Source organism: Stenella coeruleoalba (genome assembly GCF_951394435.1).
Source record: "Stenella coeruleoalba genome assembly, chromosome: 1".
Classification (NCBI taxonomy): domain Eukaryota; kingdom Metazoa; phylum Chordata; class Mammalia; order Artiodactyla; family Delphinidae; genus Stenella; species Stenella coeruleoalba.
In genome coordinates this window covers 124,621,651-124,639,500 of record NC_137169.1, presented here as the reverse complement: position 1 = coordinate 124,639,500, position 17,850 = coordinate 124,621,651, and the positions used below count along the sequence as shown (strand labels likewise).

The following is a 17,850-nucleotide window of genomic DNA, read 5'->3' as shown; positions in this document are numbered from 1 at the left end:
AAAGCCCGCATGCAGCAGTGGAGACCCCACACAGCCAAAAATAAATAAATTATGAAAAAAAAAAAAAAAGGATAAAAGGCCCTCCTCCTCCAGCAACACTTACCTGGAAACATCAGGCCCGGTGTCTCTCCTTGCTTCCCGTAGCATCCTGTTCTTCCCAGGTCACAGCACAGCACATGGAGTTATCGTGACCTTTGTCCTTGTCTCTAGGTTAAGTTGTGAGCTGGCCCGTGAGCACCACCAGGACAGGGGCGGTGCCAGGCTTGCTTCAGTTGTATCCTCAGCACCCAGCCCAGTGGCTGGTGTATGCAGATGCTCAACAAAACCGCATTGCATAAGGGAATGAATAATTTGAGGGTAGATATATTGAATGACTAGTAAGTACCAAGTACTGTGCTCAGTGCCACGGAAAAGTGGTTTTCCAAAGTTGTTGGATTTCACTAGCCAGTAAGTTAAAAAAAAAAAACTAACATTGACCTTATATGGAATTTAAAAATATCTACTATAAGCATTTCATGAAATAAAATGTATTTTAACAGTGTAAAACTAGGAAGAACATACTAGGATACTATTTCCTTTTATGAAAAACTCCCTACATTCTCTTAAACTTTCATTTCCTAGCTGATCCATAAAAATCTCGCCGTCGAGTGGCTCCTAGTCACAGAAGGGCCACTGCGACCGCTGGCACAGGAGAGAGACAGCAGGAAGGGTGTGCCTGGCTCAAAGAGCTGTCCCACTCAGGAGGGGGGGCAAGCGGCACAGCAGACGCCCAGCCTTAAAGGTGCAGTGCCTCTCCCCATCCCTTGGCGGATGGACAAAGGACTCGCGCGCCCGGAGTCCCGGGAGGACCCCCATCGGCGTGGTATCCCGTGCTGTTTCCGATTGAGCTCTCACAGCTAGCTCGAGAGATGCTATAATTCCTTCTGTTTTACAGGTACACAAGGAGACTCGGACAGAGTCCCCTTTCTTGGGGGAGGTTTGACACGGCCCAGGATGACACGGCCCTAATAATTGGGCGAGCGTCGAGCTTGCGACCTCCAACCCGGACCCTTGCAATCGTGCTCAGTGCGGCCTGCCTGGAGGAGTAGGACACGGGAAACCTCAGTAGAGAAGGGACTGGGGAACATCCCAGTGGGATGAATTCGGGCCAAGGTGGATCAAATTGTACCCCCCCACCCCCACCCGCACGCCTGTCGGAAGTCCTGAGACGCCGGTGCAGAGCTGGGAGTGGGGGAAAGTCAAGAAGAGGGGCGTGGCCCGGCCGCGTTCCGGGGCGGGGTCTGCACGGTGGGGCGGGGCCGGCGGCAGGGTCCGGGTGCGGCTGTCCCGGGGCCTTGGCAATCGGCGGGGCGTGGTCTGAGCTTTGTGGCTTGGTCATGCCGGTTCCGGGCGTGGTCTGAGGAGCGGGGCCTGCACCAGTGCACGGGGGCCGTGGCGAACGGCGGGGCGTAGTCTGAGCTTTGGGGCGTGGCCATGCTGAGTGCCCGGGCGAGCCCAGCACTGCCTGTTGGGGCCCACTCGGGTGCGCTGCAGAAGCTCCGGGGACCACGACAAGCGGCGGGGCGGGGCCTGCGCGGCGGGGCGGGGCCTGCGGCGGCCCGGTCCAGCGGCGGCGCGGGGCCATGGCGGGCAGCGGGCGTGGGGCTGGCGGGCGGGTGCTGCACTCAGCGCAGGCCGAGGACGTGGCGTCGGCCTCCAACTTCCGCGCCTTCGAGCTGCTGCACCTGCACTTGGACCTGCGGGCCGAGTTCGGGCCTCCGGGGCCGGGCCCGGGCTGCCGCGGGCTGAGCGGCTCGGCGGTGCTGGACTTGCGCTGCCTGGAGCCCGGCGGCGCCGCGGAGCTGCGGCTGGACTCGCACCCGTGCGTGGAGGTGACGGCGGCGGCTCTGCGGCGGGAGCGGCCGGACGCGGGGCAGCCGGAGCCGGAGCCGGAGCCGGTGCCGGTGTGCACGCGGCCCTTCTCGCACTACGGCCAGGCCCTGTGCGTGCGCTTCCCGCAGCCCTGCATCGCCGGCGAGCGCCTGCGGGTGCAGCTCACCTACCGCGTCGGCGAAGGACCCGGGGTGAGTGCCCCAGCCCCGCGCCGGCCCCTCCTCCCGCCCCTCCTCGTGCAGATGCGCCCCCCTCATCCCCTCCCACCTCCCCTCCCATCCCTCCGCCCCATCCTCATCCAGATGCTCCCCCCACCCTTGCCTCCCACGGCACCGAGGAGGTCACCTCCTCCAGGCTGGGCAGCAGACGGTTCACGAACAGAACTTAGGGTTGTCGCTGCGCTCGGCCTAGGCTGGGCCCTGGTGATGAGCTGCTCCTCTGTCCTCTAGGGCGGCCTGACAGTGCTGGCTGGTTACCCGCTGCTGACTCAGTCCTTTGTTCCAGGTGCCCTCCTAATGCCTCGGGCTGGAACAGCTCGAAACTGGGCAGTTAGTAGTGTTTCCTCCTGCGAAGTCCTGGATTTGATGAACAAAAAAATCTGAGTAAAAGTGAGAACCAGAATTAGGGTGTACCAGGCTTTGTAATAACTTGGCTTTCTCACTGTTGGTTGACTCAAATCTTAACTGGGGGGCGGGGGGCGGCAAATGTTGGCGATCAGAAGGGAGAAGGTCATGTGTCCACATCTGTGAAAGTCCGGGCGTGGCTGCCAGTCCTTTCTTGGATGGGTGTGCTACAGGTCTCAGCTGCTGCCTGCCTACCATGGAAGCTTGCTTATTCGGTTGCACTTCCCCTTTTGCTGTTGCAGCTCGCTCCAAGGGCAGTTGTTTCCATCTTTCACCATTCGGGAAGTAAATGAACCTTATGATAGAACTTGTTTAAAAAATTAAAGTCCAAAGCAATGTAGACTGACCTCTAAGGCAGAGGAGAAACCCAGGGACCTCTAGGGATAACGTGCCATCTGGAAATGTGTTTGGTTGCTCTAGTATATTTTGGTTCCTGGTTTGGGGCAGAAATTAAATAGGAGGAGTGGAAAAATTAGGCCCTCCTGGGTGTGCCTAACAAAAGTGGCACCCCAAATTAAATATCGGAACTAAACAGCTTTCATTTAAGACGTGGTGGCAGAGATACACGCTTGATGAAGAACTGTCCTTTGCCCTGTGAAGGCTGCACTGGTGGCACTGTGCCTGTTCCTTCCTCTCATTGCCACCGTCCCAGGGAGGGCTCTCACCTTGGACACCGTGGGTCGCAGCATCTCCCTGACTTGGACTCACACACACACCAGTGTGTGTCCTGCCAGCCTCCTTCATTTGCTTCTCTTCATGTCAATAAAACAAAACCGAGAACCAAAGAAAACTCAAGCAAAGATGGCGAGAAGGAATTGTGGTTGAGGGGATGATAGTCAGTGTTTATTGAGCTAAGCCTGACAATAGCTACATGAGTTGTCTTTATGTAAAGTTCTAGTACGGTGCCTGGTACCTCTCACTGCCAACTCATTACAGTTGTTTTCATTAATAGGATTTATTTTTTAAAAAGCTGTGTAGAGGACTTCCCTGGTGGTCCAGTGGCTAAGACTCCGTGCTGCCAATGCAGGCGGCCCGGGTTCGATCCCTGGTCAGGGAACTAGATCCCACCTGCATGCCGCAACTAAAGATCCCGCATGCCACAATGAGGATCCTGCGTGCCGCAACTAAGACCTGGCGCAGCCTAAATAGATAGATAGGTGTCTAGATTACCAGGAAAACTGAGCAGATAGTAGAGTCTCCACAAGCCGCTTCCACACACACACTGTTTACCCTTTACTGGTGTTTTACAAGTGGGATACATTTGTTCCAGTTAATGAGGCAGTATTGGTACTTTATTATAAACTGGGATCCACAGTTTTTCCAGATTTCCTTAGTTTTTTTTTTAAATAATAACAGATATTTGTTGAGCGACTTTCATGTACAAGGTATTATTAGTGTTTTTTAAATTTTTATTTTATATTGGAGTATAGTTGATTTACAATGTTGTGTAAGTTTCAGGTGTACAGCAACCTTAGTTTTTTGTTTTTTTTAAATTTATTTCATTTTATTTTTTTGGCCGCACGGCCTGCCATGTGGGAGCATAGGTCCCCAACCAGGGATGGAACCCTTGCCCCCTGCAGTGGACGCACGGAGTTATAACAACCGGACCGCCAGGGAAGTCCACAACCTTAGTTTTTAATGTGTCTTTTTCTGCTCCAGGGTCCCATCCAGAAATCCACTGTGTGTTCCGCTGTCACGTCTCCTTTGGCTCCTCTTGGCTGTGACAGTTTCTCAGACGTTCCTGTTGTGGTGACCGTGATAGCTTGGAGGAGTGTGATCCCCTCTATTGGAATTTGTCTGTTGTTTTTCTCATGATTAGACTGGGGTTATGGGGGTTTGTTTGTTTTTCATAGACTATTTTTTAGAACAGTTCCGGTTTCGCAGCAAAACTGAGCAGAAGTTCACAGAGATAAGGTGTCATTTTTGTAACGTCGCATTGAGGGTAACAGTATTGACGGGATTTATGGCTGCTGTGCAAATATACCTCTGGTACATTTATTTGCTGTGCAAATGTACCTCCGGTCTCCGGGCTGAGGCAGAGCTTGTTGGGTTTCTGCACCAGGACGTTCCTCTCTCTCCCCTGCTTCCGTCTGTACTGGACTCTGGAACGAGACTCATCACACACACACACACACACACATACACACACACACACACACACACACACACTCTCACACTCTCTCTCTCTCTCTCTCTCTCTCTCTCTCTCTCTCTCTCTCTCAAGCAAAGAAAACCCCAGCATCCCATTGTGTCTCCCTTGTGCCTCTTAAAAATTGGTCTCAGGACTTCCCTGGTGGTCCGGTAGTTACGAATCTGCCTTCCAGTGCAGGGGACGTGGGTTCCATCCCTGGTCGGGGAACTGAGATCCCACATGCCGCGGGGCAACTAAGCCCATGCACCACAACTAGAGGGAAGCCCGCGTGCCGCAACTAAGACCCCACGCAGCCAAATTAATTCATAATTAATTTTAAAAAGAACAAGAGACACCTCAGGGAATGTTCTCGTCCTTGAGTGTAGTTCCCAGGGGGGAGAAAATTGGTCTCAAGTGCCTCTGTGCTCAAAGCCCTTCATCACAGCTGCCGGGTGGGTGCCCACCTCTGCCGGAAGCTGCACTCCCCCGCGCCGTCCTCATGCTGCTGCCCACCTCCTGGAGGGACTCTCCTCCCTTCCCTCCTGCCGTCTAAATCCTGCCCACTTTCGAAGGTCCAGCCAGGGAGTTTTGCTTCCCCTATGAAACCCTCCTGGAGTCACCTGACCCTGTTCTAACCTCTCCGTGGTGTGCGGTGCTGACACACAGCCTCCTCAACCCCCGCGGTGGCATCTGTGTTACAGGTGAACTTCTCTTCGCTGTGGGCAGGATTTGGGTTTGTAAAAATCGTTCCAATGTGCTCTTGATTAAGGGCTGACAGAAGACAAGAATCATAGCCAATGTCTGTAATGTAAAACACGTTTATTCTGAAAGGGCAGATTGGAGGGACGGAGAACGTGCATTAATCAGACCCCTTGCTGTTAGCTTCTGCTTTTCTGTGTCTTTATCACAAGTTCAAGAACAGCTTCTTCAGTATTTGTTTTTTGGTGAGAAGTTACTACAGCGGGGGGGACAGAGGAGGGAGGCAGGACCAGGGGGTCGGAGGCCACCCCAGGAATGCTTGAGACGGCCCATGGGACACACTGAGGGGTGGCCCTTTGGTGCTGTCCACCCTGGGAAGTGGATGTCAGACCTCGGCCTGGACTCCAGAGCGTCGCAGTCTGAGCTGGACTGGCGGGCGGAGGATCCCGAGGGTCACCTGAAGCCTCCCCTCCAGCCAGCTCCGCCCGGCCGCGCTGTGCTTGTGCAGGATGTCCGTTCCCAAAGGGTCTTGCCTCCTCTTAGGTTTGCTGGTTGGCTCCGGAGCAGACAGCAGGAAAGAGGAAGCCGTTCGTCTACACGCAGGGCCAGGCTGTCCTGAACCGGTCCTTCTTCCCCTGCTTCGACACTCCCGCGGTGAAGTGCACGTACTCCGCTCTTATTGAGGTGAAGCAGGCTGAGAGCAAATGTACCTGCCCTTGGGACTGAAAAGTTCACTTCTATCAGGTCATGTTTCAGGTGGTAGATTATTACCTCCATTGGGGGGTACCTCTGAAAAACTCCTCCACCTGCAGAAATTTGATCTGTGCTAAATCCCATCCGTTTGGCACAAGTTCAGTTTGTTGAAGCCTCTGTGCTTCCCAAGGTGGACCCCAGGCCGCTGCCGTCACCACGCGGGTTGCTGGCCATGCCGCCCTTCTAGCTGATCAAGGGCAGACTCTGTCCAGGCGAAATCTCCTGAGCCTTCTCTCTTGTCAGGTCCCAGATGGCTTCACAGCTGTGATGAGTGCCAACACCTGGGAGAAGAGAGGGCCAAATAAGTTCTTCTTCCGGATGTGTCAGCCCATCCCGTCCTATCTGATAGCTTTGGCCATCGGAGATCTGGTTTCGGCTGAAGTCGGACCCAGGTAGGAGACCGAGACCCCGCAGGCAAGAGTGAACCGACCTCTGAGCACGGAGGCCTCTGACCAGCGAGCGGACCTCCTGGGGTGGCCCTTGGGGTCACGTCGGAGCCTCCCGAGCCCGGGACCTTTCTGCAGGACAGGGCGCGGCCTGAATGGCCAGAGGATGTGTCCTTTCCTCCCCCTCCCTCCTGCCTTCCTCCCGTGTCTGCGCTGAGACCGTCGGTCCTGCAGTGGCTGCGGTCCTGGGCCACCTTCAGAGGGAGGTGGGAGCTCCAGCAGCAGTTTTAGATGATCTTTATTAGCATCTTTAAGATCTAAATTACCTTCTTGCTACTATAGTTGCTTTTTTATCTTTGTAGCAAATCTCCCCATTTTCTCTGGCGCTTGAGTCCTGGAAATGTACGGCCTTGATCTCTCTGTCTCCCTCTGGAGAGGCCCGGGGAAGCCGCCTGTCTGTCTACTCCAGACACAGAGGCCTGGACCTGTGTTGGCAGAGGGGCCTCCGTGAAGTGAGATGGGTTTAGTGGAGACAAATAAGGATTTTGTACGGTTTCCTGAAAAAGAAATTTGACCAGGAGCACAGGTTTTTCCTGGCTGTCATCTTACCCACCAGCGTAGCATAGTCCTGAAAAGTGAGAGGGTCGGTTTGGATGTGAAGCCGTGGCTCTTCCTGGCCCCGTTGCGGTCCTTCCCTCTGCCGGGCCCTCAGCCCCTGGAGGTGCTGGGTTGGCTACACGCCTCGGGCTTCACAACTGGGCTCAGCAGTGGCGCCAGGGCCGTGAGATCAGAGGGAGAGATGGGTGGGGCCCCGTTGGCATCTGCTTCCAGCCACGCGCTAGGAGAGCACCAGCCCTGAGAGACGAGCGGTCCCTTCCTGGTGGACAGGGCAGTAGGTGACCTGCGAGCATGGAAAACAGACAAGGGGAGGAACGTCTTTTAGGGTGTTTACTCTTGCTGAGGTTCTGTTAGTAGGAGTAGGAGCTACTAAGGGGAAATGAGAGAACAGTCTATTCTAAATACACTGGATCACGGAGGTTTTCTCAACCCTCTGTACTGAAGTGACGACACAGTACGTTAATCCAGGTGACAGAACCCGTTTTACTGGTGCTGATGACTTACTCCAGTCCCCCGTCAGGTGGACAGTCCTTGCCTCCTGGGTCACGTCGGAGGGTCTTGAGGGAGTCTGCCGCGTAGGAGGATCTTCCATCTAGTCCCTGTTACCTCAGGGGGAAGACCCTGGGCAGGAGAGACTGGCGGACATCCCCAGGGGCCCCTTTATGTACGGTCCCTTCTAACCCTTACAGGCAACACTGAGGGACGTATTGCTGTCTCCAGTTTGCAGTTGAGAAACTGTGGCTTTGGTAAAGAGCCTTGTGCAGTCACGTGGTTGGTAGAACTGGAATTCAGAGGCAAGGGTTTCTGTTGCAGATCCCGTGCTTTTTGCCCCTAGAATCCTGGTGATGAGATTCCAGCTTGACTGAGAGCATCCTGGTTTCTTTGACAGAAATCTGTGTGCTGGCGGAAATGTCGTGGGCGTCCGCGGCCTAGCCCGTTGTCGCTGAGGACAGGGCTGAAGGCCTTTGTTAGTTGTGGTGCCCTGGCTGGGGATGGAGCAGCTCAGAGTAGTGCCTGGGGACTTGGACTCTGTGCTGGGGTCTTATTCTCAGCCCGGTGCCCTTTTTCTCCATGTGGGTTTCTCCTGGGTTGAGGGTGGCCTGAGGGCTTCTCTACCTCCTCTGCCTTCTCCCCACACCACCCCCGCCTCCGACCCCCATTCCCACTCACGGCCGCACCCTGCATCCCAGGCCTGGACTTGGGTATCGCTGTGAACCGGGCGGGATCAGAAACCTCCAGCTGCATGTAGGCCTTCATTCTCTGCCCCTCCTGCTGACCTTCGCCCTCTGGGGGCCTCACTCCTACCACGTCCCGCTGTGCCTGCGCCTCGCCCTTCAGGGCGGTGCTTGCTCCTAGGCGGGCGGCAACCTCTCCCGCGACTTCTCTCCTGCCTGGGTGGTGACTGGTCATCTCTCGCCCACACCCCAGGCCCTCCGGCGTGTCCTGCTGCCGCCCATCTGCCCCGGGCTCCTGCCATCCCCTTTCTCCACTCAGCACCTTTCTCCACTCAGCGTCTCTCTTTTGAGAGATGGAGAAAATAATGAAGCTGTGCGTGGTACCCGTTCACATTTCTGGTTTCTTGGTGAGAAGCTGGAACGAGAGAAAAGGTGATGCAGGCGTTTGAGAGGTTTCCGTGCGCTCAGCCGTCTTTCACTCACCTTTGCGTCTCGCGCCCCGCGCCCCTTAAACCGTCTTTCCAGTTTTCCTTTCAGACGCCGGCCCCTCCCTCCAAGCACAGGGTCTCGGCTCTGCTTTGTGGAGATGTTTGGTCTGTCGGGTACGATTGTGTCCTGCACGTCCAAGGTCCCTCCGTCTGCTTTCATCCCCCCATTCGTCCGTCTGGACCCCGACGACAGGTCCTTTCTTTGTTAAAGCCAGTCTTCACCTGACCCGTTGACTCACCCCCACCCCCGTCCTCTGGGCTTTGCTTCGTCGTCTAGTCCCGTCTTCAGACCTGCGGCCCCCACCCACAACTGGCCAGCTGGCTCTTTCCTCTCCACCCCTGGAGTCCAGTCCCCTAAACTCACTGAAGCTCCTGAGGTAAGAGGCCGTTGCTCAGCGTGGAAGGTGCAGGGACTCGAGGATGTGCCCTTGGCCTCCACTTCCCGATCCCGGGCCCTCCTGGCCGGTCCTCGCTGGGCTCCTCGGGGGTCTGGCTGCCCTGGGCGCAGGTGCCCCAGGTTCGGTCCTCGCCCCTGGCTGTGCCTGGGAAAGCTCACGCCCCCTCGTATTGAGCATGTTTCCTGTGTCCACAGCTCCCTAGACATAGTCTGATGGTGTCGCCCCCTGCGCTCTGCAGGGGCAGCTGTGTCACGTGGCATCTGAAGCCCTTTGTGCCCCGAGCTTGGGGCCTCTCCCACCCCCAACCTACCCCCATCAGACCTTGGACTCTGGTCACCCCAGACCCCGGTGGTTCCTCGCCTGCACGTGCGGCTTCCTTCCCGCTACAAGGCTCCTGCTTTTGCTGCTGGGACCCCCGACGCGGGTCGCCCCGCTCCCCCTCCTGCTAGAACAGTCCCCGAAGTTCTGCCGAAAGGAAGCTCTCTTCGTCCTGGCCTCGCACCCACCCACTTGGCCGTCTGTCCCCCGACTGAGGATGTCCGTGTAGGGAACGCTCTGTGGAGCATCGAGGGGCCTTGACACAGCCTTCGGCTGCAGGGCCCCTGAACCTGGGGTCAGCTCGTCCTTGAACCCCAAGAATGGTCTCGGTCCCTCCCATCCCCTTTCAGCCTTGGCTTCCTTCGCACTGGATCTTCTTGATTTTTCCCCCCCCTTACCTCTGTTTCCTCATCTTTTTACTGTGAAAATTTCATAATTGGAAATTCCTGCAGGACATTGAAGGAATGATGCATTGAGCAGCTGTCTGCCCATCCGTGTTGCTGTACTAGGTTTGCTTCCGTGTGGATCTGTGGGGTTTTTACTAGACCATTTGAAAGCAAGTAGGTCCGCCTGCCTGTCCGAAGAGTGAAGACAGTTACCACTTTTCTGTTAATGTGAATTGGTTTATCTCTAAAGTGTCTTTCAATTTTAAAGATTCGGTTGTGAGAATCCTTTCTGATCTCTCCGGAGGTACACCAGCATTTCCCACCTGAGCCACCGTATGAAGGGTCTTCACACCCATCTTGTCTCCTTACCGCGCACCTTGCAGATGGGGACTGAGGCTCGGTGGGGGGAGAGCCTGTCGCCTGCAGGAGCCCCCAGCCCCCCCAATTGGTGCACGTGCTTTCAGGACGGGTCCCGCCGTGGCCTCTGAGCACAGTGCTGCCTTCTCTGCGCCCTTGTCTCCAGGAGCTGGGTGTGGGCCGAGCCCTGCCTCATCGCAGCTGCTAAGGAGGAGTATGACGGGGTCATAGAAGAGTTCTTGGCAACGGGAGAGAAGCTTTTCGGACCCTACGTTTGGGGAAGGTGTGGTATCACGTGGACTCTCATGTCTCTGTTGTTACAGTGAGCCGGCCCTCCCCCCTCCCCGGCCCTGATCCGGGGGGCGTAGGGGAGGGGGGAGGAGATAAGCCAGGCCTCATCCGCTGTGGCCAAGGAGGGGCCTGGGAGGGCAGGCATTGCGGGGACAGAGGCGTGCCCGTGCCAGCAGTTGCCGGGGTGGAGATGGGGATGCGCTGTCGGGGACGTGGCTGACTTGTCTTTCCTGTTGCTGGAAGCAGCTCCGTACCCGTTTTCTCTTTGTCATCTTCAGACTTGAGGTCCCCTAGATAAGAGGCTCCATTAGGTCTGTGTGACCCACGTGGGCCTCTGGGGAGCTGGGTGTGATGGAGTCAAGCGCGTGCCCACTGTGAGGGGCCTGGGAGGGAGGCCCAGTGGGCCGGGGGCGGGGGCAGGGCTGAGGACCGGCTCGCTGTGCCGTGCCGCCACCCCCGTCAGTAGCCCGGATGCAGCTGGGCCCCTCACGGCAGCCTGCCTCTGGCAGGTACGACGTGCTCTTCATGCCCCCGTCCTTCCCATTTGGAGGGATGGAGAACCCCTGCCTGACCTTCGTCACCCCCTGCCTGCTGGCGGGGGACCGCTCCTTGGCCGACGTCATCATCCACGAGATCGCCCACAGCTGGTTTGGGAACCTGGTCACCAACGCCAACTGGGGGGAGTTCTGGCTGAACGAAGGCTTCACCATGTACGCCCAGAGGAGGATTTCCACCGTCCTGTTTGGTGAGCCGCCCCTGAGGACCTGCCTCCGGTCCTGGGCCTGCAAGGCTCCTTCTGGGGAGTGAAGGGAGAAGGGGGTAGTGCAGTGAGCCCGTGACAGCCAGGGAGGGCAACTCGAGACAGAGTTACACGGAAGTAACTGTGTCCACCTCACTGCATGTCACACATCAGCAGGGGCTGGGGGCAGAGGGAGTCTCGAAAGTGACACACGGCGGGATGAACTAGCGGTGGACGCGCCTCCCGCTGGGGCTGAAGCTTCCCTGTGCTTCGCCTGGGGGAGAGCGGCCCGGGCTGGTCGCCCAGGTACCAGTTCGCTTAATGAGCGAGTCGTCAGATCACTGTCCCCATCACCTTGGATTGAACACCTGTTTTGTACCAGCTCTGTCACGTACCACCTTCCCGGCGGCTGCGTGGAGATACTGTTATTCCCATTTTACGTGTGAGTTCACTGCGACTCAGAGAGGATAGGAAATGTCCCTCAGCCACTTAGCAGGTGAGGGCAGACCCTCAAATGGAGCCCAGCTGTGCTTTTCAAATACATTCTCGGGAACTCCCTGGCGGTCCAGTGGTTAGGACTCCGCGCTTTCACTGCCGAGGCCATGGGTTCGATCCCTGGTCAGGGAACTAAGATCCCGTAAGCCACGTAGCACAGCCAAAAAATAAAATATAATACATTATCAACACAATCTCGATGTTGAAAAGCCATGGTGTATCAGGTGCTTTTGTTATGTTTATTATTTCTCTGATCAAAATCTATTTTGGCACCAGTGGAAAAGCACACACAAAAATACTTATTTGTAATCTCACTGCTCAGAGGTAATCGATGGTTATCCTTTCAAACATTTTTCTACGTGTGTGTGTGTGTGCGTGTCATCAGACTGTACATGGTTTTAGAACTGCCTTTGTTTTTAATATAATAAAGTTAAACATTTTCCCGAGTCATTAAATTTTTTCTACAGCTCCAGAGTATGGAGGCTTCATAATTTATTCAGTCAACCTCCAGTTGTTAGGTTGTTTTCAATTTTCAAACGAGATAATATTCTGACAGACATCTTTACATAGGTTCACGTGCGTCTCAGATGATTTCAGTAAAGACAAATTTCTAGAAACATCATTTCAGGACCTGAACATTTTCAAGGCTTTTTGTTTTGTTTGGCATACATTGTCTCCTGCTTCCCAAGTTTACACTTTCATCCAGAGTACGTAAAGCAGTAGTGTACCGGCCGCTCGGACTCCCGCACGCAGCTGTTCGTGTGCACCGTGCGTGCGCCTGAGGGCGCTGAGGCTGGCAGGGGCGGGGGGGGGGGTCACTGGCCCAGATCAGAGCATCTCGCGAGTGGCGGCGGTGGCTGGTACACACCCGGGCCCTCCCCAACCCTGTCCCCTCAGTTGTTGTTCTTTCTTTCCCACGGCATGTGGGATCTTCGTTCCCCGACCCGGGATTGAACCCGGGCGCCCTCCGCAGTGAAAGCGCGCAGTCCTAACCACTGCACCACCCGCCGGGGGATTCCCTCTCTCAGTCGTCTTTAGAGCCAGAAGGAGACTCAGATGCTAGAAAAATCTTGGGTGACAGTTTCTCTTGTCTGACAGAACAGTCAGATGAAGAGATTCTATTTTCGTGGGAGATCAAATTACCGTCTCCACAGATAACAACATACTGAAGGGAAAGGTCACTCACTGTCAGAGGGGTGGTGTGGGCGGGGCAGGCCGAGGAGTCAGCCGTCCACAGCCCCCGCCGCCCGCCGTGCCTGGGGAGTGCCACCCCCGGGCTTGGGGCCTCCGTCCTCTTTTCGGGGCCTCGTGGGCACCGCGGGGGGTGCCAGCCGCTTTCCTGTCGCGCAGGACCCGCCTACACCTGCTTGGAAGCCGCCACCGGGCGGGCTCTGCTTCGGCAGCACATGGACGTCACGGGCGAGGAGCACCCGCTGAACAAGCTGCGCGTGAAGATCGAGCCAGGTGGGGGCTGCTCTGGCCGCCGCCCAGCCCCCGTCGGGCTGGGCACACCTGGATCCCCCCTCGGGAGGGAGGAGCCCCCAGGCCGCTCCTGAGCGACTCCGAGATGCTCTGTGCGTCTGGGTCCCTGTCGCTTACTCATCCCTTTGCCGCCCCTGGTCCATGGTCAGCTCAGCCCCGCGGCGTTTCTAGAGCGAGGTCGCCCTCCCCTCACCGAGGGCGTGACCCGGCACCAGAAAGCTCGTGACTGCTCTGAGGTCATGGGTTTTTGTTTCCTAAGATTTTTCTTCAGTTCCACGTGTGACTAACTTAAACCTTTCTGTGCAGTTGAAGCACGTGTTCCCCGATGCCTCTGACTCTGACCATGAACTTCCTGTAGTTGGGCAGTCAGTTCTGTTTACTCCAGAACATGCACAGAACCCACCCCGCCCCGGTCTGGGCAGGCGCAGCGCCTGTGGGTGACCCGTGGGGCTGGGAAGGCGTTGGGTGGAAGGGCCCCCCCGAGCACAGCGCCCCGGGCAGGGGGCAGCCGCGATCCCCCGAGCCTGCTTTCTTTGTTCTCCCACTGGGTCCATCTTCAAGTCCCTCGAGAGAGGCCAGGATGGACCCGGAACGTTCGTGGCCTTGCTGTTCCTGGGAAGCTGAATTCCAGTCTCTTCCGTGGCTACTCTTTGAATCCAGAGCTTTCTCTGCAGGTGTCGACCCAGACGATACTTACAACGAGACCCCCTACGAGAAAGGCTTCTGCTTTGTCTCCTACCTGGCCCACCTGGTGGGTGACCAGGACCAGTTTGACGATTTCCTCAAGGTACATCAGCTCTGAGGTGAGGGGAGACGAGCGGGGGCCCCGCTGCCGGGGGCTCTGGGTGACCGACCGTGCCTCCCTCCTCACAGGCCTACGTGGATGAGTTTAAGTTCCAAAGTGTCCTAGCTGATGACTTTCTGGAATTCTTCTTGGACTATTTCCCTGAGCTGAAGAGAAGGAGGGTGGATTCCATCCCGGGTGAGCAGAGGAGCCGGCCCACCGCTTCCAGGTGGTCGTGGAGGGTGGGGTCTGGTCCACGCCTTGGGGGGGCTGAGGTGCGCCCCCTGGGGGCGGCGTTTTGGGGCAGGCCCAGGGGCCCAGGCTCTGTCCCACAGGAGGAGCTCGCTCACCCCCTGGCCCCCTTTCCCCACTCTGCTCTTCTGCCCCTCTCTGTCCTCTGGTCTCCCCATCCCTGGACACACGTAGTCAGACCCTTAGCTCTGCCCAGGCCTGCACCCGCCCCGAGGGGCTCCTGCCTGGGGAGCGCGTGAGAGGCCTGCTTCCTAAGAGGGCGAGCACGGCCCGTCGCGGGCCAGGCAGCTCGTTAGATGTGTCCCCACTTCCTGCTCCATGCTGGGCGCCGTCCTGCCAGCTAGTGAGGGGTGGGGCCGGGCAGGACCCCGGGCAGCTGGCTCCGGAGCCCAGGGGCATCAGCACGGCCGTTCTGGTCGTGGGGGCTGGGCCGCGTCTGTGCACGTGGCTCTACGGCTGATTTGCAGCACAGAACACGCTCACGTGGAAAGGGGCGGCCAGGTCCATGAGACGGCGTCTAGGCATCACGCTGGCTGGGGCCCTGTGGAGCGGATGACCGTGCGGGGCAGTGGTGCCATCGTCGGGGGAGAGCTTGGGATGGACGGAGGCTCGAGGTCTCGGGCGCTGCCCGGGCAGGCGGACCGTGATGCTGCTGGGGAATTCTGACGGAATCTTCTCTACTTCTGCCAAACAGGATTTGAATTTGATCGCTGGCTGAACACCCCGGGCTGGCCCCCCTACCTCCCTGACCTCTCCCCCGGGGACTCCCTCATGAGGCCAGCTGAGGAGCTGGCTCAGCTGTGGGCGGCCGAGGAGCTGGACGTGAGGGCCATTGAGGCCGTGTCCACCTCTGCCTGGAAGACCTACCAGCTGGTTTATTTCCTGGATAAGATCCTCCAGAAATCCCCTCTCCCTCCCGGTGAGAAAAAGTGGGTTGTTTCTTCAAGGTTGGAGGGAGACAGACTTGTGACGCTCTTCCCAGGTGGCTGCGGGGCATGGGAAGGCGGGTGGACGGAAGCCCGGGGCAAGGAGCGCGTCGGCGGAGGGATGCAGGTGCCCGCGCGAGTGCCGGGGGGCGGGAAATCGTAAAGCCTGGTGCTCGTGGAGTCCTCACCTCGTGCAGGTCATTCTTCCAAGCTCCCCCGGCTCTGACGCCATCTTATCCTCGTCGCTGCTCTGTGACCCCAGGGACTGGGGAGCGAACCCGGGGCACAAACAGATCCCACAGCCAGTAGACGTGGGGCTGGGGTCTGGGCCTGCTGGGCCGCAGCTCTTCGGCACACATGCTTTGTTGCTTCTCAGCCAGAAGTAGTATTCACCAAGGGGTGTTAACTCAGAAAAACAGAGCAAGCTGACGTGTAGCAGGTTGGCGGTGGGATATCTGAGGCAGGTGTGCAGGCTTTAGTGGGGTGACCACAGGAAGTCTGTATTAAGGGAAGGTTGGAGGAAGAGCCGTGGGAATTACAGCAAAGTCAAGACGAGGCGTGACCCCCTCGGGCCTGAAGAAGCAGGAAGAGGGTGGTCGGCAGCCTCCCTGAAGTTCCTCCGGGTGCCCTCGGACACATGGCCGCCTTAGCTCATGGTGTGCTGGCGAAGTCACTAATGACCCGTTTCTTTTCTCCAGGGAATGTGAAAAAGCTTGGAGAGACGTACCCGAAGATCTCGAATGCCCAGAACGCGGAGCTACGGCTGCGATGGGGCCAGATTGTGCTCAAGAACGACCACCAGGAGGACTTCTGGAAAGTGAGGGACTTCCTGCACAGCCAGGTGGGTGACCGCCACCTGCCTGTGCCCCTTCCACACATGGCAGGCAGGGCCTCTCGGACCGCCCTCTCGGGAGCAGGGCTGAAGGGCCTGGCGGGGTCCTGTGAGCAGGCTGTGGTGCCGCCCTGGGGGAGAAGCCCCGGCCCGGGAGCTCCTGCAGGTCAGCCGGGGAGGCCTGTGGAGCGAGAGCCAGACGGCACTGACCTGAGGCAGGGACGGTCATGCGACAGCGGGGCTGGTCTCCGGGAGAGGCCGGAGACCAGGAGAGGTGAGTGAAGGTGAGATTGTAGGCTCCTCCTCTGGGGGCAGCCGGTAGCCTGCGAGGGTCCAGAGGCCTGCTGGACCCAGGTCACCGGGAGCGCTGCCCTGCCGGGGAGGGGCCCACGGCCCTCAGGATGAACCATTCCACAAGATTCCAGAGCCGAGCTGTGGACAAGCCATGCGCAGACTCCCTCACCTGTTGGCAGGTACCTGCTGGCAGGTTCTCGAGCCCCTGAAGGCTTCCCAGCCTCTGGGTGTCAGGTGTGGCCGTCTCGCGCTGACGTGAAGGTGCGGGTTTCCTTCTGCTCGGCTGCAGGCGGCCCTTCTGGGGCCCTGGTTTAGGCTTGGGCTCTGCAGCCTTTGCCGTGAGCTGTTGCCTCGGTGCCTGACCACTTAGAGCTCTGAAAGTTTGGAGTCTCCCATGTGCCAACCCCCTACTCGGTTTTGTTGAGTGTAGACATCTCCAGGAGGGTGAATACCGACACCTAGCCGCGTGGAGCTTTGGCTGCCAAGAAGATTCTGGAACACAAGCCCTCGTGTCTGGGAAGCCTCTCACTCCAGCAATGATACCTGTATCCCTTTTGGCCCTGATCACGAGGCTGTCAGATGGGCCCAGGGCAGGGGCTGGGGGCTGCAGACCACCGTGCAGGCTGATGGGCCTCGAGCACGCACGTCTCTTGCAGGGGAAGCAGAAGTACACCCTCCCACTCTACCACGCCATGATGGGGGGCAGTGAGGCCGCCCAGACCCTCGCCAAGGAGACCTTCGCGGCCACGGCCTCCCACCTCCACAGCAACGTGGTCCACTACGTCCAGCAGATCGTGGCGCCCCTGGGCAGCTAGAGGCTCCCACTGTGGCCTCTGTGTCTGCAGACTGCCAATTCCAGTTCTCATCAGCTTCCCAAGTTCACGTCCCCGTGGGGTAACCTGTTCTCTGGGCTTGGTGTTTGGGACTCTGGGCTTCTGCTCTGACTGGACGGCTCTGGACCCATTGTGCGACCAGGAACCTCCATACTCTCTGGGCTGGGTGGGCGGCAGGCTTCGCCCTCCCCGCCTGGGTCTTGGGAAAAGCAGGAAGGATTTTCTTTACTCTCTTTCTTTTCTTTCTTTTTTTTTTCTTTTGCTGATTCTTGAAGTACTGTGCAAAGGGCTAATTTCTGGTGATTCCTTTTTCAGGTTTAATCATTATTTTAATAAATATTTTAAAGTGAAAAGTATCTTGGTGACTGTGAAATCCCTTCTCCCAGGTCCCGCTCTCTGTTCTGAGCAGGTTAGGGGGAGACCCAGAGCAGGACGCTGGCTCCCTGTTCTTAAGGCCCCTGGGCTGGAGGAGGTGGGGTTCCCACAGGAGCATGTGCAAAACAGAGGGCACGGAGGCCGCCTCTTTGAGCCGCATCCCTCTGTGCAGCGTCCTGCCCGCCCCTTCCTCTTTACCATTGCTGCTAATAAGCGCGCACTGGAGTGCTCTTTCTGCAGCCTCTCGCCATCCGTGGGCCTCGCGGGGCCTTGCCCTCCCTGGTCCTGGGTGACGGGCTCCGTGTGGTCTGTAGTAGAGTCTGTTCAGAACCTGGCACTAAGC

General features: G+C 57.6%; 1 protein-coding gene across 1 annotated transcript; it reads left to right on the top strand.

Annotated features, from left to right (window-relative positions):
- The first annotated feature begins 1,520 nt into the window (after positions 1-1,520).
- On the top strand, positions 1,521-17,850 carry RNPEP (arginyl aminopeptidase). The gene is made up of 11 exons (XM_079932692.1): positions 1,521-2,063; positions 5,869-6,009; positions 6,322-6,470; positions 10,371-10,487; positions 11,005-11,240; positions 13,080-13,193; positions 13,886-13,998; positions 14,085-14,193; positions 14,942-15,166; positions 15,872-16,014; positions 16,956-17,850. The coding sequence occupies exons 1-11, from the start codon at positions 1,623-1,625 to the stop codon at positions 17,112-17,114; spliced, it is 1,947 nt and encodes a 648-aa protein (XP_079788818.1). The 5' UTR covers positions 1,521-1,622; the 3' UTR covers positions 17,115-17,850.

Coding starts and splice junctions, on each gene's coding strand:
- RNPEP (XM_079932692.1), top strand. CDS start 1,623: ATGGCGGGCAGCGGGCGTGGGGCTGGCGGGCGGGTGCTGCACTCAGCG. Junction 13,194..13,885: donor GCGCGTGAAGATCGAGCCAG/GTGGGGGCTGCT, acceptor CTTTCTCTGCAG/GTGTCGACCCAGACGATACT. Junction 13,999..14,084: donor AGTTTGACGATTTCCTCAAG/GTACATCAGCTC, acceptor CCCTCCTCACAG/GCCTACGTGGATGAGTTTAA.